Source organism: Stigmatopora nigra, unplaced genomic scaffold, assembly GCF_051989575.1.
Source record: "Stigmatopora nigra isolate UIUO_SnigA unplaced genomic scaffold, RoL_Snig_1.1 HiC_scaffold_25, whole genome shotgun sequence".
Taxonomy (NCBI): Eukaryota; Metazoa; Chordata; class Actinopteri; order Syngnathiformes; family Syngnathidae; genus Stigmatopora; species Stigmatopora nigra.
Genome location: NW_027551604.1, coordinates 1,148,352 through 1,167,167, shown reverse-complemented (window position 1 = coordinate 1,167,167; position 18,816 = coordinate 1,148,352). Strand labels below are relative to the sequence as shown.

Genomic DNA, 18,816 nt, shown 5'->3' with positions numbered 1-18,816 from the left:
TATTCGACTTTGTTTTAGCTTCTGCACACATTTTTGCTAGCTATAGTGGTAGCTAACATGTGGCCAAGCAGCGGTTTTCACATGGTAAAAAATATTAGCCATCTTATTTCGAATTCGAATTTGCGCTAGCTATGTTGGTAGATAACTTGTGGAAAAGACCATTTTTCGGACAGTAAACAAATCATGTTAGCTTATTTGCCCAAATTTGTGCTAGCTATGGTGGTTAGCTAACTTGTGGAAATTTCCATTTTTCAGACAATAAACAAATATTTGACTTTGTTTTAGCACATTTTTGCTAGCTATAGTGGTAGCTAACATGTGGCCAAAAGCGTTTTCAGATGGTAAAAAATATTGGCCATCTTATTAGCTTCTTTGTTCGAATTTGCACTAGCTATGTTGGTAGCTAACTTGTGGAAAATACCATTTTTCGGACAGTAAACAAATCTTGTTAGCTTCTTTGCCCAAATTTGTGCTAGCTTTGGTAGTTAGCTAACTTATGGACAGGCAATGGTTTTCAAACAGTAAACAAATATTTGCCATCTTATTAGCTTCTTTTTCCAAATTTGTGCTAGCTATGTTGGTAGCTAACTTATGGAAAACACAAATTTTCAGACGGTAAACAAATCTTGTTAGCTTATTTGCCCAAATTTGTGCTAGCTTTGGTAGTGGACAAGCAGTGCTTTTCAAACAGTAAACACATCTTTGCCATTTTATTAGCTTCTATGCACAAAATTCGTGCTAGCCATAGCGATAGCTAACTTTTGAACAGGCAGCACTTTTCAAATCCATCAAAATCTGTTCTGAATCCACATTTATTCTCCCATAAAAGATCAAACAAAGGGACTTAGACATTCTACCTTTAACCAAAGCAAAGGACTAGCCTCATGAACATTTACTGAATGCTAAAGTTTAGACACTTTTGCAAAACTAGCATTAATGTCATGAAAAACCTTTAAAAATGCGGTTTGAACTCAGCAGGCATGAACACATGCAGCAGGAGAAGTCGAAAAAATACATTAAAAATCTTTTGATTTCAGTACACGGGTCATTTAGGGTTGCTTAAATCCTTATGAAAACTGAAAAGTTCACCCGAAGACGAGTTTAAGTAAAGTCTGACAAAGCTCAAGAGCGAATAGGCTAAACGTAGCTCAGTCAAATCAAAAAGCTGTCGTTGACATATATGGCGACCTCTGCCATCCCCTTTCAAAAAAAGACGCTGATTAAAGACGTCAGAGACGAGAGAGGCAAACTAAGGACAGCACAATTTTAACGTTGAACTTGGACCATTGAAAAAAAGCACCTTGGAAAAAGTGTCTTGGCTATAAAGCGGAGTCTACTTGAAGTTTTTTTTACGAGCTCCTTCAAGCTACTTATCTTGATGAAGTGGAGCAAATCTAGAGCTTGTAATGCCGTTGTAAAATTCCACTCATTTAAGATAAATGCTGACTTTGTGTTTCTTTTTCAATGTTTTGATTTAAAGACTGTGTAACATAAATTCTCTCTATATTTTTTTATTAAAGCCCAAAAAATTGCAGACAATAAAATAGACCGAGAAACATGCCATGTCCTGCGAGGCAGCTGGGATAGGCTCCAGCACCCTCCCTGTGACCCTAGTTCAAAAAATGAAATGGAAAAAAAATATTTGAATCTGACCACACCCACTTATACAGAGGTGTCAAAGTGGCAGCCCAGGGGCCAAATCTGGACCGCCGCATCATTTTGTGCGGCCCGAGAAAGTCATTGTTATTTTTTTAGCAATTATTTCTGTTTTTAGTGCAAAAATAATTTTGTAAAATCGAAAAATATATTTTAAAAAAGCTCAAATAAACATTGTTTTAGATCTAAAAAAATAAAACTGGGTTTTTAATCCACTTATTTTAATCCATTTATTAAAAAAAATCTAAATATTATATCTAAAATACTCCGATGTATATTTAATATCCTGATTTTCCTCCTCTTAAATCAATAATTGTCATTTTTTAATCAAATATTTGTGTTTTTAGTTCAAAAATCATTTTGTAAAATCTAAAAATGTAAAAAAAAAAACTAAAATAAACATTGTTTTAGATCCATAAAAAACTGAATATTCAGCGATTTTAATCCAGCACATTCAATCCATTTATAAAAAAAAATAATATTATTCTCATCTGACCACACCCACTAATACAGAGGTGTCAAAGTGGCGGCCGGGGGGCCAAATCTGGCCCGCCACATCATTTTGTGCGGCCCAAGAAATTACATATACAAATAATTGTTATCAAGCTTGTTTTTTTTTGTCGTCGTATATCCAGACAAATTGAAATCCACCAAAAACATGGTCTAACTTTATCAAGCATAACTGAAGAGTAGTTGGTATGCTTCGGGAAAGGAGTCAAAAAAAATGGAGAGCCGGGCTAAGAGTTGAAAATAACGACCGCGAGAAGAGCTGAAGCGGAACGGACGAGACGGAGATGTTGGCAAAGTGACAGAATGGGAATTGTGGCGCGTGGCGGGGTCGGAGGTCAAGCCCGTTTCCTCATACATTCGGGTGCGGCTGGCAGGAAGGGCGGCGCCGGCTGGATGAACATGGAAAAGCTTTCACTCAAAGTCCAAGTCCATCCCAAGCCTTCTTCTTCTTCTTCTTTTAAATAGTAGGACAGCTTTTAGAGGCCTCCCCAGAGACCACGGCAGACAGAAGGGGCCCGTCGTCATAAATCAAACACTCGACTACAAAAATCAAAAGCTAGCCTCGGAGCTGTTTCCAATTGTTATGCGGTACAGTGTCTTTTGTCCATCTAATTACCCTATTTTCACGACTATAAGGCGCACCGAACCCTCAATGAATGACATTTTTTCCATATATAAGGCGCACTGTATTATAAGGCGAACTGTCTATGTTGGAGAAATTTTAAGACTTTTAAGTGCGCCTTATAGTCGTGAAAATACGGTTATTGATATTGACTTTCAGGTATGAAGCACTCAATACTTTACAGTCACCTCTAGAGCCAGCCATTGTTGATGTTTTTGTCTAAAATCTTGCAGTGGGGGAGGAGCTATATGATGGAAGATTTTGTAAACTAAGATGGCCTGATCTGCATATTTAACAGTATTGAGTATTCAGTTCAGGCATTTGTGTTTTTTTTTTTTTAATATCCGACAGTGGTGGTTTTTCGTTTTTGGTTTTCAGTTTTTTCCATATATAAGGCACACTGTATTATAAGGCGCACTGTCTATTTTGGAGAAAATTTAAGACTTTTAAGTGCGCCTTATAGTCGGGAAAATACGGTATGTCTTGAGGACGTCCAGGATTTCGACTTGCAATGGCGATTGTGTGGCTGTTTGATACTATTTTGTGTGGGTTACAAGTGTGGCTGACTGACAAGATGTCATCGAGTGTGACAGTTTATCTATAATCCTTATTAAGCGTGATTTATGGGTGTGTGGGTGTGTATGTTAAGATTCTCTCGCTATGTTTGTCCAAACCGTGCCAAGTAGAGTTGATTTTTTTCATGGTGGTCAGAAACGGATGTCGGATCTTAATAGTTGAGTTATTGCATTTCTATAAGAGCAGGATTAATGGATATGTGTGTTTGTATGTTAAGATTATCTCGGTATGTTTGTCCAAACCGTGCAATGTAGAGAGTTGATTTTTTTCATGGTGGTCAGAAACAGCTGCCAGATCTTAATAGATGAGTGATTTTATTTCTCTAAGTATGTAAACTCTAGCCCCTCTATCTTTTTTAAAATGACATTTTAATATTTCTTAATACATTCCTCTTTACTTGACTTTGTACTTTATACTTTTTACTTTAATGAGTGATGAGTATGTTAATACTTTAGTCCTTTTTTCTGTTTATGTTTCATATGTACTGTTAACGGATGCACTTTTTTATATGTATCCTATCTTGTGCTACCCCAGTGCTAACCGCTAGCTAACATTAAAAAAAAATGTAAATAAGCCAATTTTTTTACATCATTTTGCACTCAATTTCCATCAAAAACTTGACAGCACCATTTTTTGTAGCCCCCGTCACCCCGACACGAGCCGCAAATAAAACAATTAGCATATTTTTAACCACTGCAGCAGTTTAAAATTAGCTCATGATGAGATCATGCATCCTTTTATTCTGGAGGTGTGTGCACAATTTGTATCTATTTCATATTTTTTTTCATATTTTTTTCTTCCCGCTGCTTTCCCAGATAAACGCCAGTCACTTTTTAAATCATCTACACATTTGATCAACACTTAATCTGCAAAAAAAAAAAAAATCTATTAAAAGCCCAGGAGCTCATTAGCCAATGGATCTTAATGCCATTAGCGGTAGGGGGGCGGGGCATCACCCCGGGGAAGGTCGCGTGCCACACGCTGCCATTATTATAATGAGTTGGGGCATCAGGCACGGTGAACAGTTATTAGAATGAAGAAAAAAAATGGCGGAATTGCAGACAGATTTAATCAGTGGGAATGTCTGAGCCTGCCGGCTTTACTTGTGGTGATCTCCCTCCCCACCTTTGCTTCTCATGTGGAGCCGTTAGTTTAATTAAATGTCGGCCTGCATGGCATTGATCTGTGTCTGTTTATTTATTTATTTTTATTTTTTTGGTACTTTGTTGCATTCGGGTTGTAGCTTTGGTGAATTTAAGGGGGTGTTTTGGAAGGTTTTTTAGGGGGGGATTGCAAAGATTTGGATGGGATTTGATTGGTTGTTTTTATTAGGGGAAGGGTGTCAAAGGTTGGTTCGCGGGCCGCATTAAGGTCAACTTGGTTTCATGTGGGCCGGACCATTTTAGATATGATATTTAGATTTTTTTGTATAAATGGATTAAATGAACTGGATTAAAAGCCCTAGATATTCTGTTTTTTATAGATATATAACAATGTTTATTTGAGATTTTTTTAAATATATTTTTAGATTTTGCTAAATGATTTTTGAACTAAAAACACAGAAAAAATAGATTAAAAATACAATTATTTATTTGAAAAGGGGAAAATCAGGAAATTTAATATATATCGGACAATTTTAGATATAATATTTCGATTAATTTTTTTATAAAAGGATTAAAAGAACTGGATTAATTGTCCTGAATATTCCGTTTTTTATAGATCTAAACAATGTTTATTTGAGCTTTTTTAATATATATTTTTAGATTTTAATAAAATATTTAGGGACTAAATATACAGAAAAAATCGATTAAAAATGACAATTATTGATTTAAAAGGGGGAAAATCAGGAAATTTAATATACATCAGAACATTTTAGATATAATATTTAGATATTTTTTTATAAATGGATTAAAAGGCCTGAATATTCAGTTTTTTGGAGATCTAAAACAATGTTTATTTTAGCTTTTTTTAAAATATATTTTTAGATTTTACAAATTTATTTTTGAACTAAAAACACAGAAATAATTAATTAAAAAATGACAATTATTGATTTAAAATGGGGGAAATTAGGAAATCTAATATACATTGGACCATTTTAGATATAATATTTAGATATTTTTTTCTAAATGGATTAAAAGAAGTGGATTAAAATCCCTGAATATTCAGTTTAATTTTTAGATCTAAAACAATGTTTTTTATATATTTTTAGATTTTACTAAATGATTTTTGAACTAAAAACACAGAAATAATTGATTTTAAAAATTACAATGACTTTCTCGGGCCGCACAAAATGATGCGACGGGCCAGATTTGCCCCCCGGGCCGCCACTTTGACACCTGTGTATTAGTGGGTATGATTAGATGCAAAAAAGAATCATTTAATTTTTTTAACTAAAGTCACGGGAGGGGTGCCTGGGTAAGCGAATTATTTCCCATCTTGTTTGTTAGGATCCGCACCATCTGCTTTGTGACAGTAGAGCGGCGCTCTAATCAATAGATTGAAATGCAGTAAAATGTAAAGCACGTTTTTCTATCAAATGATGACAAAGGGTGACGGTCACGACCACCAGAAATGTTCCAGACGCCAACGAACAAGCCATTCGGCGCCAGGAATGGCTTTGTGTTTGTTTCTTTAACTGGTCACGTCCTTCTTCTTCAGATATCGACGAGTGCGCCGACGGATTCATGGAGTGCGATAGCAAATCCACTTGTGTCAACTTGCCCGGCTGGTACCACTGCGAGTGCCGCGACGGCTACCATGACAACGGCTTCTTTTCTGCCAACGGAGAATCGTGCGTCGGTGAGTAGGCCCGGTCGTGCAAAAGGACCACGTCGACGATGCCAAAAGTGTGGGATGCGTGTGGCGCCCCCTTTCCTTTTCGAGAGTACATTTCATTACTTTAAAATGGTTTAAATGGGAAAAATAGGTCCAGCTTTCTTTAAAAAAATACTCGATTATATACTGTTGGAGTAGATACTCATAATTTGTGACTAAACATTTTTTTATGTTTTTGTTAGCTCAATAATTGCTAATTATTGGCAAATGCTAAACACACAAAGTATTTATTCTCAACATATGGTATGGAAACTTGGTAAAGACAAACTAGACTAGCAATATGAGCACAATTCTCAAATGGAATTTACTATTTTAATTTCTCAGTCAAATTTGGCATTATAATATTTAAATTTCTTCAAAGCCTGATTCATTATTATCATTAGATTGACCAAGCAATTGATTCCATTCTTCTGGAGTGAGGATAGCGCCCCCTAGGCGGGCCGTGTTAACGTCAACTCGATTTCATGTGGGCCGGACCATTTTAGATATAATAATTAGATTTTTTTTTAGATGGATTGAAAGAACTGGATTAAAAGCCCTGAATATTCAGTTTTTTATAGATCTAAAACGTTTATTTTAGTTTTTTTTAATATATTTTTAGATTTTACAAAATTATTTTTGAACTAAAAACACAGAAAAATTGATTAAAAATGACAATTATTGATTTAAAAGGGGGAAAATCAGGAAATTTAATATACATCTATACGTTTGGTCGCCTGGACGTTTGGTCGCCTGGACGTTTGGTCGCCTGGACGTTTGGTCGCCTGGACGTTTGGTCGCCTGGACGTTTGGTCGCCTGGACGTTTGGTCGCCTGGACGTTTGGTCGCTCGGACGTTTGGTCGCCGGATGAATATAATTTTGAGAACGGATTTCAACAGTACACCCATGTTGTCAAATGTCCGGTGACCAAACGTCCGGGTGACCAAACGTCCGGGCGACCAAACGTCCGGGCGACCAAACGTCCGGGCGACCAAACGTCCGGCCCACCAAACGTCCGGCCCACCAAAACGTCCGGCCCACCAAAACGTCCGGCCCACCAAATGTCCGGCCCACCAAAACGTCCGGCCCACCAAAACGTCCGGCCCACCAAAACGTCCGGCCCACCAAACGTCCGTGCAACCAAACGTCCGGCCCACCAAACGTCCGGGCGACCAAACGTCCGGCCCACCAAAACATCCGGCCCACCAAAACATCCGGCCCACCAAAACATCCGGCCCACCAAAACATCCGGCCCATCAAAACGTCCGGCCCATCAAAACGTCCGGCCCACTAAACGTCCGCGCTACCAAACGTCCGGGTGTCCTCTCCATCATCCAAAATACACTAAGGCATCATGACCTCTTTCCTTCCACGCAGATATCAACGAATGCAAGACGGGCAGAAACACGTGCGCCAACGACACGGTTTGCTTCAATTTGGACGGCGGTTACGACTGCCGTTGCCCGCACGGCCATAATTGCACCGGCGACTGCGTCCATGACGACAAGGTCAAACACAGCGGACAGATTTGGGTGCTGGACAGTGACCGCTGCTCCGTCTGTTCTTGCCAGGTACCACTTCACTTTTACCGTCTTTTGTCCACGTACGCCGTATCGGAGACGTACTTCAAGTGAAGTACTGATTGGACCGAGGGGGCGGGGTCAAAATGATGACCTTGATGATTCCGGATTAGGTCTGCTTGTTTGAGTGGTGACGTTACGTCTTTTTATTGTTTGGGTGTCGACCCGTTGAAGGTGTCTTTGTGAGCAAAGACACGTGAATGATTGGTCATCCCCCAGCGGGGCAATCAGCAGCAAATGCCAGCGTGTTTCGTCCCTTTTTGTCCTCGGCACCGAAACAATGGCTGACATTTAAAACAATGTGTGGCGCCAAAAGAACAAAGTTGGTGAATTGCGTTGTAATGTCACCCCGCTCGCTTTGAATGGGATTTTTGTCTACGGGTGATAAACTCATTGGGAAGAGTGTATTTCTTACACATATTTTATCGTTCCCCCAATGGCTGCCATTGACAAGACTATTGATGTCTTTTTTTCTGGCTTCTGATTGGTTAAAAACCCACTAAATCTTTGGCATTACAGATTGTCATATGTATATATATGTATTCATTTTAGCAGCCGCTTATCCTCACAAGGATCACCAGAGTTGCTGTAGCCTATAAAAGCCAACTTTAGTATATATTTACATGTATGTGTATGTATGTGTATGTATGTGTACATGTGTACAAATGTGTATATTTATGTGTATACATGTGTATACATGTGTATACATGTGTATACATGTGTATACATGTGTATACATGTGTATACATGTGTATACATGTGTATACATGTGTATACATGTGTATACATGTGTATACATGTGTATACATGTGTATACATGTGTATACACATGTGTATACACATGTGTATACATTTGTATACACATGTGTATACATGTGTATACATGTGTATACATGTGTATACATGTGTATACATGTGTATACATGTGTATACATGTGTATACATGTGTATACATGTGTATACATGTGTATACATGTGTATACATGTGTATACATGTGTATACATGTGTATACATGTGTATACATGTGTATACATGTGTATACACATGTGTATACACATGTGTATACATGTGTACACATGTGTATACATGTGTATACATGTGTATACATGTGTATACATGTGTATACATGTGTATACATGTGTATACATGTGTATACATGTGTATACATGTGTATACATGTGTATACATGTGTATACATGTGTATACATGTGTATATATGTATGTATTTATATATTTTTAAACTGTTACAACATTTACTACATGTGGTTAGCACATTGGCCTCATAGTTCTAGGGTCCTGGGTTCAAATCCAGGTCATGTCCACCTGTATGGAGTATGTATGTTCTCCCCGGGCCTGCGTAGGTTTTCTCAGAGTACTCTGGTTTCCTCCCATATTTCGAAAAAAAACAGGCTAGCTAGCTAACTGGTTGAACACTATGAATTGCCCCTATGTATGAGTGTATTTCTGTAAATGAGTGTTTATACTTACCACGTCTGTGGAAAGTCGAAAGCCGTGGAGGTGGAATTAGTGTCGGTTGTGAATGATCAAGCAGCAAATTATTCATTCCATGACAACGGAGCGGCTCCCATCTGTAATGATGACTTGTATTAATTGATTGGAAAGACGGACGGGCTGCCGATCAAAATTAGTCGCGCCGAGCACGCCGTGTAAACATGTTATTGTTCACCGAGAGGCGAACACAGCTGGATATCCACAGCGCAAAATGCGGCGGCGCCAAGGTCGAACGTCACCGAGATGTCAAGAATGAGCCGACCAGATGGGACGGGAGTTGTATGGAAATGCGGGTGGGAGGCTCTTAATGTTGTTTTTTTAGGGGTTATTTATGTACAGATGCTCCCCTACTTACGAACTAGTTAGCTTACGAGTGCTTGTTCATAAGTTGAAAGTGTTCATAAGTTGAAATGGTTCATAAGTTGAAAATGTTCATAAGTTGAAATGGTTCATAAGTTGAAATGGTTCATAAGTTGAAATGGTTCATAAGTTGAAATGGTTCATAAGTTGAAATTGTTCATAAGTTGAAAGTGTTCATAAGTTGAAAGTGTTCATAAGTTGAAAGTGTTCATAAGTTGAAATTATTCATAAGTTGAACATAAGTTGAAATTGTTCATACGTTGAAATTGTTCATACGTTGAAATTGTTCATAAGTTGAAATTGTTCATAAGTTGAAATTGTTCATAAGTTGAAATTGTTCGTAAGTTGAAATTGTTCGTAAGTTGATATGGTTTGTGAGTTGAAATGGTTCATAAGTTGAAATTGTTCCAATTGAAGTTAATTCAGTGCTATATTGTGTATTATAATTGATGTTTAAGGCCTATATAAGTATATTGAAGGTTTATATATATGTGCATTTGTATGTTTAAGGCTTGTAAAAGTGACCAGCATTGGTTTGTACTGAAAAAAAACATTTAATAAAATGGAAAAAAATACATACAGTACTGTATACATACATTAGATATATGGAGAGATATATGCTCCATCTTGCCCAAATTTCGTGTCATCTTTTACCTTTTGCCCTGTTTTTTTTTGTGATGGCGCAGGCCGGCCGAGTGATGTGTCGCAGGATGGTGTGCGATTGCGACAACCCCAACGCCGACCTCTTCTGTTGCCCCGAATGCGACCCGCATCTGAGCAGCCGCTGTCTGCACCAAAATGGAGCGCTGACATTGGGTAGTGGCGACACCTGGGTGGAAAACTGCCAGCAGTGCCAGTGTCTGGTGAGTGACAGATAGCACGTTGTTCCACACAGCCGCCATATTGTTTTTATGAGGATTTGTTAGAAGCTGGACAGGGTAGGTAGGAACAGTTGATGATATTTTTGACTTTTATATTATGAACAATATATCATGAACAAGAGAATAACATAAGAACATAAATAAATGTCCATTCATGTTGTCTGCACGTACTAAAACACTGCTCCCCCTAGCGGATAATACAAGAACTACAGATTTTTAAAGAAAATTCATTTTTTTTTATACAATGTAGCTTTCTTCCCCGGGCCGTACCAAACCACCAGACAGGCCGGATCCGGCCCGCGGGCCGTATGTTTGACACCCCAGTATTAGTCACTAATACTAATAATTAGTGCAAAGAATGAGTAAATTATCAAAATGTTTATTAAAAGAATTTTCCTTTTACATTATGAACAATATATTATGAAGGGGAGAATAACAAGAGCATAAATACATGTCAATTCATGTTGTCTGCACGTACTAAAACACTGCGCCCCTAGCGGATAATGCAAGAATTACAATTTTAAAGAAAATTTGTATTTTTTTATACAATGCAGCTTTCTTCCCCGGGCCGTACCAAACCACCAGGCGGGCTGGACCCGGCCCGCGGGCCGTATGTTTGACACCACTGGTTTTAATCATTCCTGTCTGCTTTCATTGCAGTTTGAGTGAAACAATCCAATGAATATGAACCTGTTTGTTGGGAATGGATTCAATTTTACAAAAAAAAATGTCTTTTGATGACTCTTTTAAGACAAAAAATCACTGCTAAAAGGCCACTATTTTCCGGTATTAGGTAAAAAAAGGTCTCGAACTTTGCGTGCTACGCTAACGGTATGCATTAACAAGAGTCGCCTAGCGCTTGTAGAAAAGACACGCCGCTGCGAGCTCCGCCTCCCACGGAGGCGTCAAAGAAAGAGAGTCCAAATACCTCCACGCCAAACGCGGCTAGCCTCAGCGGGGTAAACTCGCCGATGTGTGGGCACGGACGGCGAGGAATTGACCCATGATCAAAACATATCCCGCTGCGTGGATCTAGCGGTGCCGTCATAAAAAGAGCGCCTCGGTTAAAGTCAGCGGGGCTCGGTGAGTGGACGCCGAATGGACGCCGGATGGGGTTTGACGTTGAAGCTGAGAGACGAGTTTAGTGGAGAATGTCACGGAAAATGGATGCCGAAAACTTTAATTTGGTGCTGAGATCCTTCCCTGTAGCCCAAAGTTAGCTAGGATAGGCTCCAGCACCCCCCGTGACCAATGTTAACCTCTAAGCTGTGCACTACTCGCGTCTTCTCTGCGCAGTAGCAATCATATGGCGCGCAGTAAATAAAATCTAATTGTTTTATTATTTTTTACTCTTTTCCTCATGATGGCGCTGTTTAGGCAGCAGCCAGTGGCAGTAGCTCTGTCCACTTTTATGTTTTTCATGTTTTACAGCATGTTTTACATGAAAAATTAGAGGGAACATTGACATGTACCTGCTTATGGCAGGTATGATACTGGTGTATACCCATAGTGAGCAAGGATGGTGTTTCTCCCACTGGTACTCAATGCACTCAGGGAGGTTGTTTTTCTGGCCAGAACAACGAAAAATTAGAGGCCCGCGACCCTAGTCATGATAAAGTGGTTCAGAAAATGAGATGAGGTGATATAATAAATAAGTTTTAGTTGAGATTGGTCTAACGATGAACCTCATTCTTTACAGCAAGGGCAGGTGGACTGTTGGCCTCTGCCGTGCCCGCCAACGGACTGCGAGTTCACGGCGGTGGGTGAAGGCGAGTGCTGCCCACGCTGCGTGGGCGACCCGTGCCAGGCCGACGCCGTTCGCAACGACATCACCAAGACGTGCGCCGACGAACACGGCGTCTCGCGCTTCAGCGGCTCCTCCTGGGTCAAACGTGGCACCGAGTGCACCCTGTGCCAGTGCAAGGTGACACACCCACCCATCCATGCAAGCATCCACCCGCAGAAATACAACACTCGCGGAAACAAGCTTGCGCGCATTTAAGCAGGACTCGTCGCCCATTTTAAACCAGACAAGACAAAAAAATTCTATCTTTAGTCCCTTGTGCAAGTTGAAGGTAAATGGGGACCTAGAATAGATTAGACTAGATGGGACAAGATTAGATGAGATTAGACAAGAGAAAATGATATTAGATGAGATTAGATGAGATTAGATGAGATTAGATGAGATTAGATGAGATTAGATGAGATTAGTTGAGATTAGACAAGATTAGATTAGGTGAGAATAGATGAGATTAGATGATATTAGATGATATTAAATGAGATTAGTTCAGATTAGACAAGATTAGATTAGGTGAGATTAAATAAAATTAGTTGATTAGATTAGTTGAGATGAGATTAGTTGAGAAGAGATTAGTTGAGATTAGATTAGTTGAGATTTGATTAGTTGAGATGAGTTGAGTAAAGATGAGATGAGTTGGGATTAGATGTGTTTAGTTGAAATGAGGTGATATTAGTTGAGATTATATTATATTAGTTTAAATGATATTATTTGAGATGGGTTGAGATTAGATTAGATTAATTGAGATGAGATTAGTTGAGATGAGTTGAAATAAAATGATACTAGTTGAGATGAGATTAGTTGATCTGGGATTAGTTGAGATTATATTAGATTAGATTTGTTGAGATGAGATTAAATAACTTTATTCATCTCATATTTGGGAAATTTCATTGTCACAGTAGCAAGAGGGTGAGAATACAGACACAGAAAAATACATTTAAGACATAAATAAATAGTTAATAAATAAGTAAACAACTAAATAAACCAATAAACAAATACACATGATGATGGGAAGTAGGATCTACAACTACATACACAGTTTCAGACAGTATTGTGATGGCAATTTTATCCATCTAACAACCAGTCTTTAAAATGAGTTGTGAAGTCATGAAACAAGATGCGAAACTACTACCATTTCTGTGTACTCATTGTAAATAGACACACAACATTGTGTTTTATTGTTTCGAAAACACACTTGACCAACCAAGGTCTGTCTTTATGTTTTGACAGAACGGACACACCTGTTGCTCAGTGGACCCCATGTGCCTCTAGTGGCTGTGGAAAGGCACTACTTGTACAGCATTCTTTCTCCATGTAAAATACAAAAAAAAATCTGGGAAAAAGAAGCAAGAAAAAACCCAAGGAAAAACAACACACTAACATACACACACACCCATCCACACATTTTGAATGTCTCCACGCTGACGTTATTCGTCTATCTTATTTTTTTTTTTTAGAACGAAATTGATTGTTATTGTTTCATCGTAAATGCCAGCAGGTTTGGTGCCATCATAAAAAAATATTAATATTAATAATAATAAAGAGAAAACTAACAGTCGTATTTCTACTAAAACGTGTAACATGATGATGATGATGGTAAGGATGATGATGAAGGCCTTCACTCTTTGTTCAATTATCCACAAAAATCTTGTAATATAGAAATATTAACTGGCATGACTGTGCTTGATGTTTAAATCATATTTTTTTCTTAAATGCTAACACTCGTTAGCCACTTAGCGGTCGTCTGTATCACGTGGTGCTTTGTAGCTTTTTATCGCTCTTTTTTGTTTGGGTATTTATTTATTTTTATTTTAATATTTTTTTCCCAGCTTGTTAGTGCGTGATAGTGAAATAAAGTATTTCCATTAATCTTTGCATGGGTTTTCTCTGGGTGCTCTGGTTTCCTCACATGTCGGAAAAATATGCATGCTAGGCTAATTGTATGCTAATATGCTTAACCTTAGCTATGATTGGGTCTACACCGATTCAGGGTGAGCTCCATAGTTGGTTGGGATAGGCTACAGCACCCCCCACGACCCTGGTAAAGGTAAGCGGTCCAGAAAATGTAAGATTTTTTTTTTTTTTTTGTAAATGGATTAAAAGAAATGGATTAAAAGTCCTGAATATTCAGTTTTTATAGATCTAAAACAGTGTTTATTTTTGCTTTTTTTTATATTTTTTTGATTTTACAAAATTATTTTTGAACATAAAAACAGAAAAAAAAATTAAAAAATTACAATTATGGATTAAAAGAACTGGATTAAAAGCCCTGAATATTTTATTTATTTTTATAGATTTAAAACTATGTTTATTTTAGCTTTTTTTATATATTTGTTTTGATTTTTTAATGATTTTTAACTAAAAACAAATTAAAAATGTACAATTATGGATTAAAAGCCTTTAATATTCATTTTTTTAGAGATCTAAAACAATGTTTATTTTAGCTTTTTAGATTTTTTAATGATTTTTCAACTGAAATCACAGAAACAAATGATTAAAAATGACAATTATTGATTTAAAAGGGGAAAAATCAGAAAACTTAATATACACCTATACTCATAATTTGAATTTGATCCTAAAACAGAAAGTCGGCACTCATGATTAACTTTCCCAGGCCACACAAAATGATGTGGCGGGCCAAATTTGGCCCCCGGGCCGCAACTTTAACACATGGTCTACATACAATGTTTCAATTTACATATACACCCTCTAGTAGCTCTTGTACTTATTATAATGACATTAATTGCTTGTTTTTCTTATTTTTAAGAAAGCTGATGACAACATACCTGCTTTTTTTGGGCTACAACTTCAAAACTTATGAATCTGAGTAAGTCTTTATTCTTTATTTTGAGTATAAACAGTATTCTCTCTTTTGATTGGTGCATCCAAATCTTTGAAAAATGCTCCCTTTAAGCCCTTTTTTTGTAAATCTATCCTTCAAAAATATGATGAAAGTGCTTTATTTAGTCAAAAAAAGTCAATATTTAATCAGCCGTGTTGGCATTCCTGTAAAAAGTAAGCGTTTTTTTATTCATTGATTGGTTAATTGTTGACTTCTTTTTTGAAGAAAATGCAAATTTTGGTCGTCTTTTTGGATGAATGTTGAAGCAAATTGTATTATTACACTCGTGTCTGTGAGGAATACATTTTTGATTCAATTAGACGCTTTTCTTTGGGAAGGTCGTGACAAATGGATTCAAATTTGAATTTGGCTCAAAGCTGAAATGGAAATAGAAAAATGGATTTTTTATAGAAAATCGACATTTGACAAAACCACTAAATACTTTTTCCCAAGGACATTTTTTAATGGAAATAAATGAGGGTGCCGTAAAACTAAGGGGAACAAAGAAAGAGGACACTTTAAGTCTCCATTTTGGCTTTTGTAATAGTTAAAAAAGGGAAAATTATAACTAAGAAATGATATTTTCAGATGGAATAAATACGGGAGAAATTATTTAAAAAAATAAGTTTTGCTTAAGTTGTAATTGAGCAATGTTAATTAGATCAAAATATTCCCTGTTCAGTTTCTCAATAGCATTAGAAGACCATACAGTGCAGAGATGGGCAAACTACGGTCCGCGGGCCACATAGGGCCCGTTAGGCTTTTTAATCCGGTCCGTTGACGTTGTCCAGATATTTTTTTGTCTTCCCCAAGATGGCGCCGTCACGCGGAAGCCAGTGGCAGTAGCTCTGCTAGGCTAATTGTATGCTAAATTACCTGGTTAGGTTTTTTCCGGGTACTCCAGTTTCTTCCCAAATCCCATAAACATCCATGCTAGGCTAATTCTATGCTAAATTGCTTGTGTGGGTTTTCTCCGGGTACTCCGATTTCTTCCCAAATCTCTAAAATATTCATGATAGGCTAATTGTATGCTAAATTGCCTGTGTGGGTTTTCTCTGGGTACTCTGGTTTCTTCCCAAATCCCAAAAACATCCATGCTAGGCTAATTGGATGCTAACCTTAGCTATCATTGGTTGTCCTTTATCTCCTCGTGCCCTGTGATTGGCTGGCCACCCATAATTAGCTGGGATAGACTTAAGCACCCTTCCGCGACCCTTGCAAGGTGAAGCAGCTAAAAAAATAAATGAATTAAATATAATTTGGTACAAAATTTGTGATAAAGGGCCTCTTTGGTAAAATGCTAATCTTCCCTTTGGATTGTCACTCATTGCCAACAACCGGGTTAAATCACCACTATTGTAAAAAAAAAAAAAAAAAAAAATACAAAGGCACATATTTTAAAATCCTACGATGACCAGTTCAAGAGATAAGTCTTAATTTAAGGCACAAAATACGGAAAAATACCCAAATTTTGCATCCCAAGTGGAATTTGAAAAGATCCACAGCCAAAAAGTTTGGGTTCGAACCCCACAGTGAGAAAATGCATAGAAATTTGACCCACTTATGACGAGGGATTGGCGACATATAGCGAGACGTCTCTTTCCTCCGCACTTAGCCACGCCACGAACGGCTTTTCCTGCCGATTGTCCGTTTCCCGGCGCGATTGGACGTCAATCGCGGTTGTCATCTCGTCCGTTGCCGCCATTTTTCCTGACGACGACTCGACATGGCGCATTTCTTCGGGTGTAGTCACCGTCTGGCAGCTGTACCCAGACCTATTCATCCTCTCGTAGTTCTTGTCTTGGTTTGGGTTTTCCGCGGGTGTCGGACCGTCCTCAAACCGTCCCAAAAGCCACACGAAAAACCCGAAGGCGAAGAAGGCCATTAAACTGGGAACGATGGCCAGACATTTGAGTGGCATGGCGGCGTCCACAAAACGGCTGTTAAGGAACATGTCCTCGTCCAAGAATGTGCGGTTGGTGTTTGAATCCACATTGGATTTCCGCCATTCGTATGTTAGCGTCCCGCGGTCGAAGCGGTCCAGGGTTTCCGGTTTTTCCACGGTGTAGATCTTCTGACCGGGGCCCACGTATTGGCCGTACTCGTAGGGTTGGTAGAAAATCTGGTTCTTCCACATGTTCAGGTCCAAAATCATTACCAGGAAGATGATGCCGTAGTTGAACCATTTACCTGCGAGGAGACACAATGACTTTATAAATGTGACAGATGGGCGGGGCCAGCACAAGATAGGATACATATAAAAAAGTGCATCCGTTAACAGTACATATGACACATTAACTGAAAAAAATATTAACATACTCATCACTCATCATTAAAGTCAAAAGTATAAAGTACAAAGGCAAGTAAAAAGTATAATGTACAAAGTAAAGTAAAATGTATAAAGTAAAGTATAACGTACAAAGTAAAGTATCATGTACAAAATAAAGTATAATGTATAAAGTAAAGTATAACGTACAAAGTAAAGTATAATGTACAAAGTAAGTTATAAAGTACAAATGAAAGTATAAAGTACAAATGAAAGTATAAAGTACAAATTAAAGTACAAAGTACAAATTAAAGTACAAAGTAAAAAAGTAAAAAGTATGAAGTACAAAGGCAAGTAAAAAGTATAAAGTACAAAGGCAAGTAAAAAGTAAAGTATAATGTACAAAGTAAAGTATAAAGTACAAAGTAATGTATAAAGTAAATTATAAAGTACAAAGTATTGTATAAAGTAAATTATAAAATACAAAGTAAATCATAAAGTACAAAGTAAATGATAAAGTACAAAGTAAATTATATAGTACAAAGTAAATGATAAAGTACAAAGTAAAGTATAAATAAATTATAAATTATAAAGTCAATTATAAAGTACAAATTAAAGTATAACGTACAAATTAAAGTATAAAGTACAAAGTAAAGTACAAAGTACAAAATCAAGTCAAAAGTACCCTAACCCCGTAACCCTAACCCCATACCCCCTAACCCTACCCCCACCCCTAACCCTACCCCTAACCCTACCCCTTTCCCAGGCCACACAAAATGATGTGGTGGACCAGATTTGGCCCACGGGCCGCCGCTTTGACACCTAGAGGGTGACCAGCTAATCGAAAACAAATAAAATTGATAAAAATGTGAGTGTACCTGTTATGTGAATGCGGTACTCCTCTTTGATAACATCTTTGCAGAAGGGAAGCCGGATATTGAACTCAGTTGTGGGCAAACCGGGCAGATTTATGTCCACGTTTCCCATGAAATGAGGAAACTCCCAATCCTGCACACAACACAGTGTTATAAAATATATTAAAAAAACATTCGAAACAATGAAAACATTCCTCCTTGGGGGTATTGCCATATTTCATATTAAAATATGAATTCATTAAATGCAGTTTTGCTGACTTATTACCGAAAAACCAATACTTAAAGCTAAAATCCCTCATCTAGTATTACGGAGTACCCAGAGGAAACCCAATTTTAAATATAATATTTAGATTTGTTTTATAAATGGATTAAAAGAACTGGATTAAAAGCCTTGAATATTCCGTTTATCATTGATCTAAAACAATGTTTATTTTAGCTTATTTAATTTTTTTTTTTTAGATTTTTCAAAATGATTTTTGAACAAAAACATAGAAAAAATGATAAAAAAATGACAAAGATTGA

At 37.5% G+C, this 18,816-nt stretch overlaps 2 protein-coding genes across 3 annotated transcripts in view; one reads left to right on the top strand and one right to left on the bottom strand.

Annotated features, from left to right (window-relative positions):
* The window catches only part of nell2a (neural EGFL like 2a), a 77,371-nt gene extending 63,186 nt beyond the window's left edge, over positions 1–14,185 (top strand). The window contains exons 16-20 of the mRNA XM_077711222.1: positions 6,023–6,163; positions 7,557–7,750; positions 10,319–10,495; positions 12,213–12,437; positions 13,542–14,185. Coding sequence (XP_077567348.1) covers positions 6,023–6,163; positions 7,557–7,750; positions 10,319–10,495; positions 12,213–12,437; positions 13,542–13,583 — 779 coding nt within the window. The 3' untranslated portion in view covers positions 13,584–14,185. The remainder of the gene's footprint in view (positions 1–6,022; positions 6,164–7,556; positions 7,751–10,318; positions 10,496–12,212; positions 12,438–13,541) is intronic.
* Positions 14,186–16,564: 2,379 nt separating this feature from the next.
* tmem117 (transmembrane protein 117) overlaps positions 16,565–18,816 on the bottom strand; it is a 29,742-nt gene continuing 27,490 nt past the window's right edge. For both annotated transcript variants that reach the window (XM_077710964.1, XM_077710965.1), the window contains exons 7-8: positions 18,298–18,427; positions 16,565–17,343 (exon numbers count right to left, since the gene is read on the bottom strand). In XM_077710964.1, the coding sequence (XP_077567090.1) occupies positions 16,715–17,343; positions 18,298–18,427 (759 nt within the window). In that variant the 3' untranslated portion in view covers positions 16,565–16,714. The remainder of the gene's footprint in view (positions 17,344–18,297; positions 18,428–18,816) is intronic.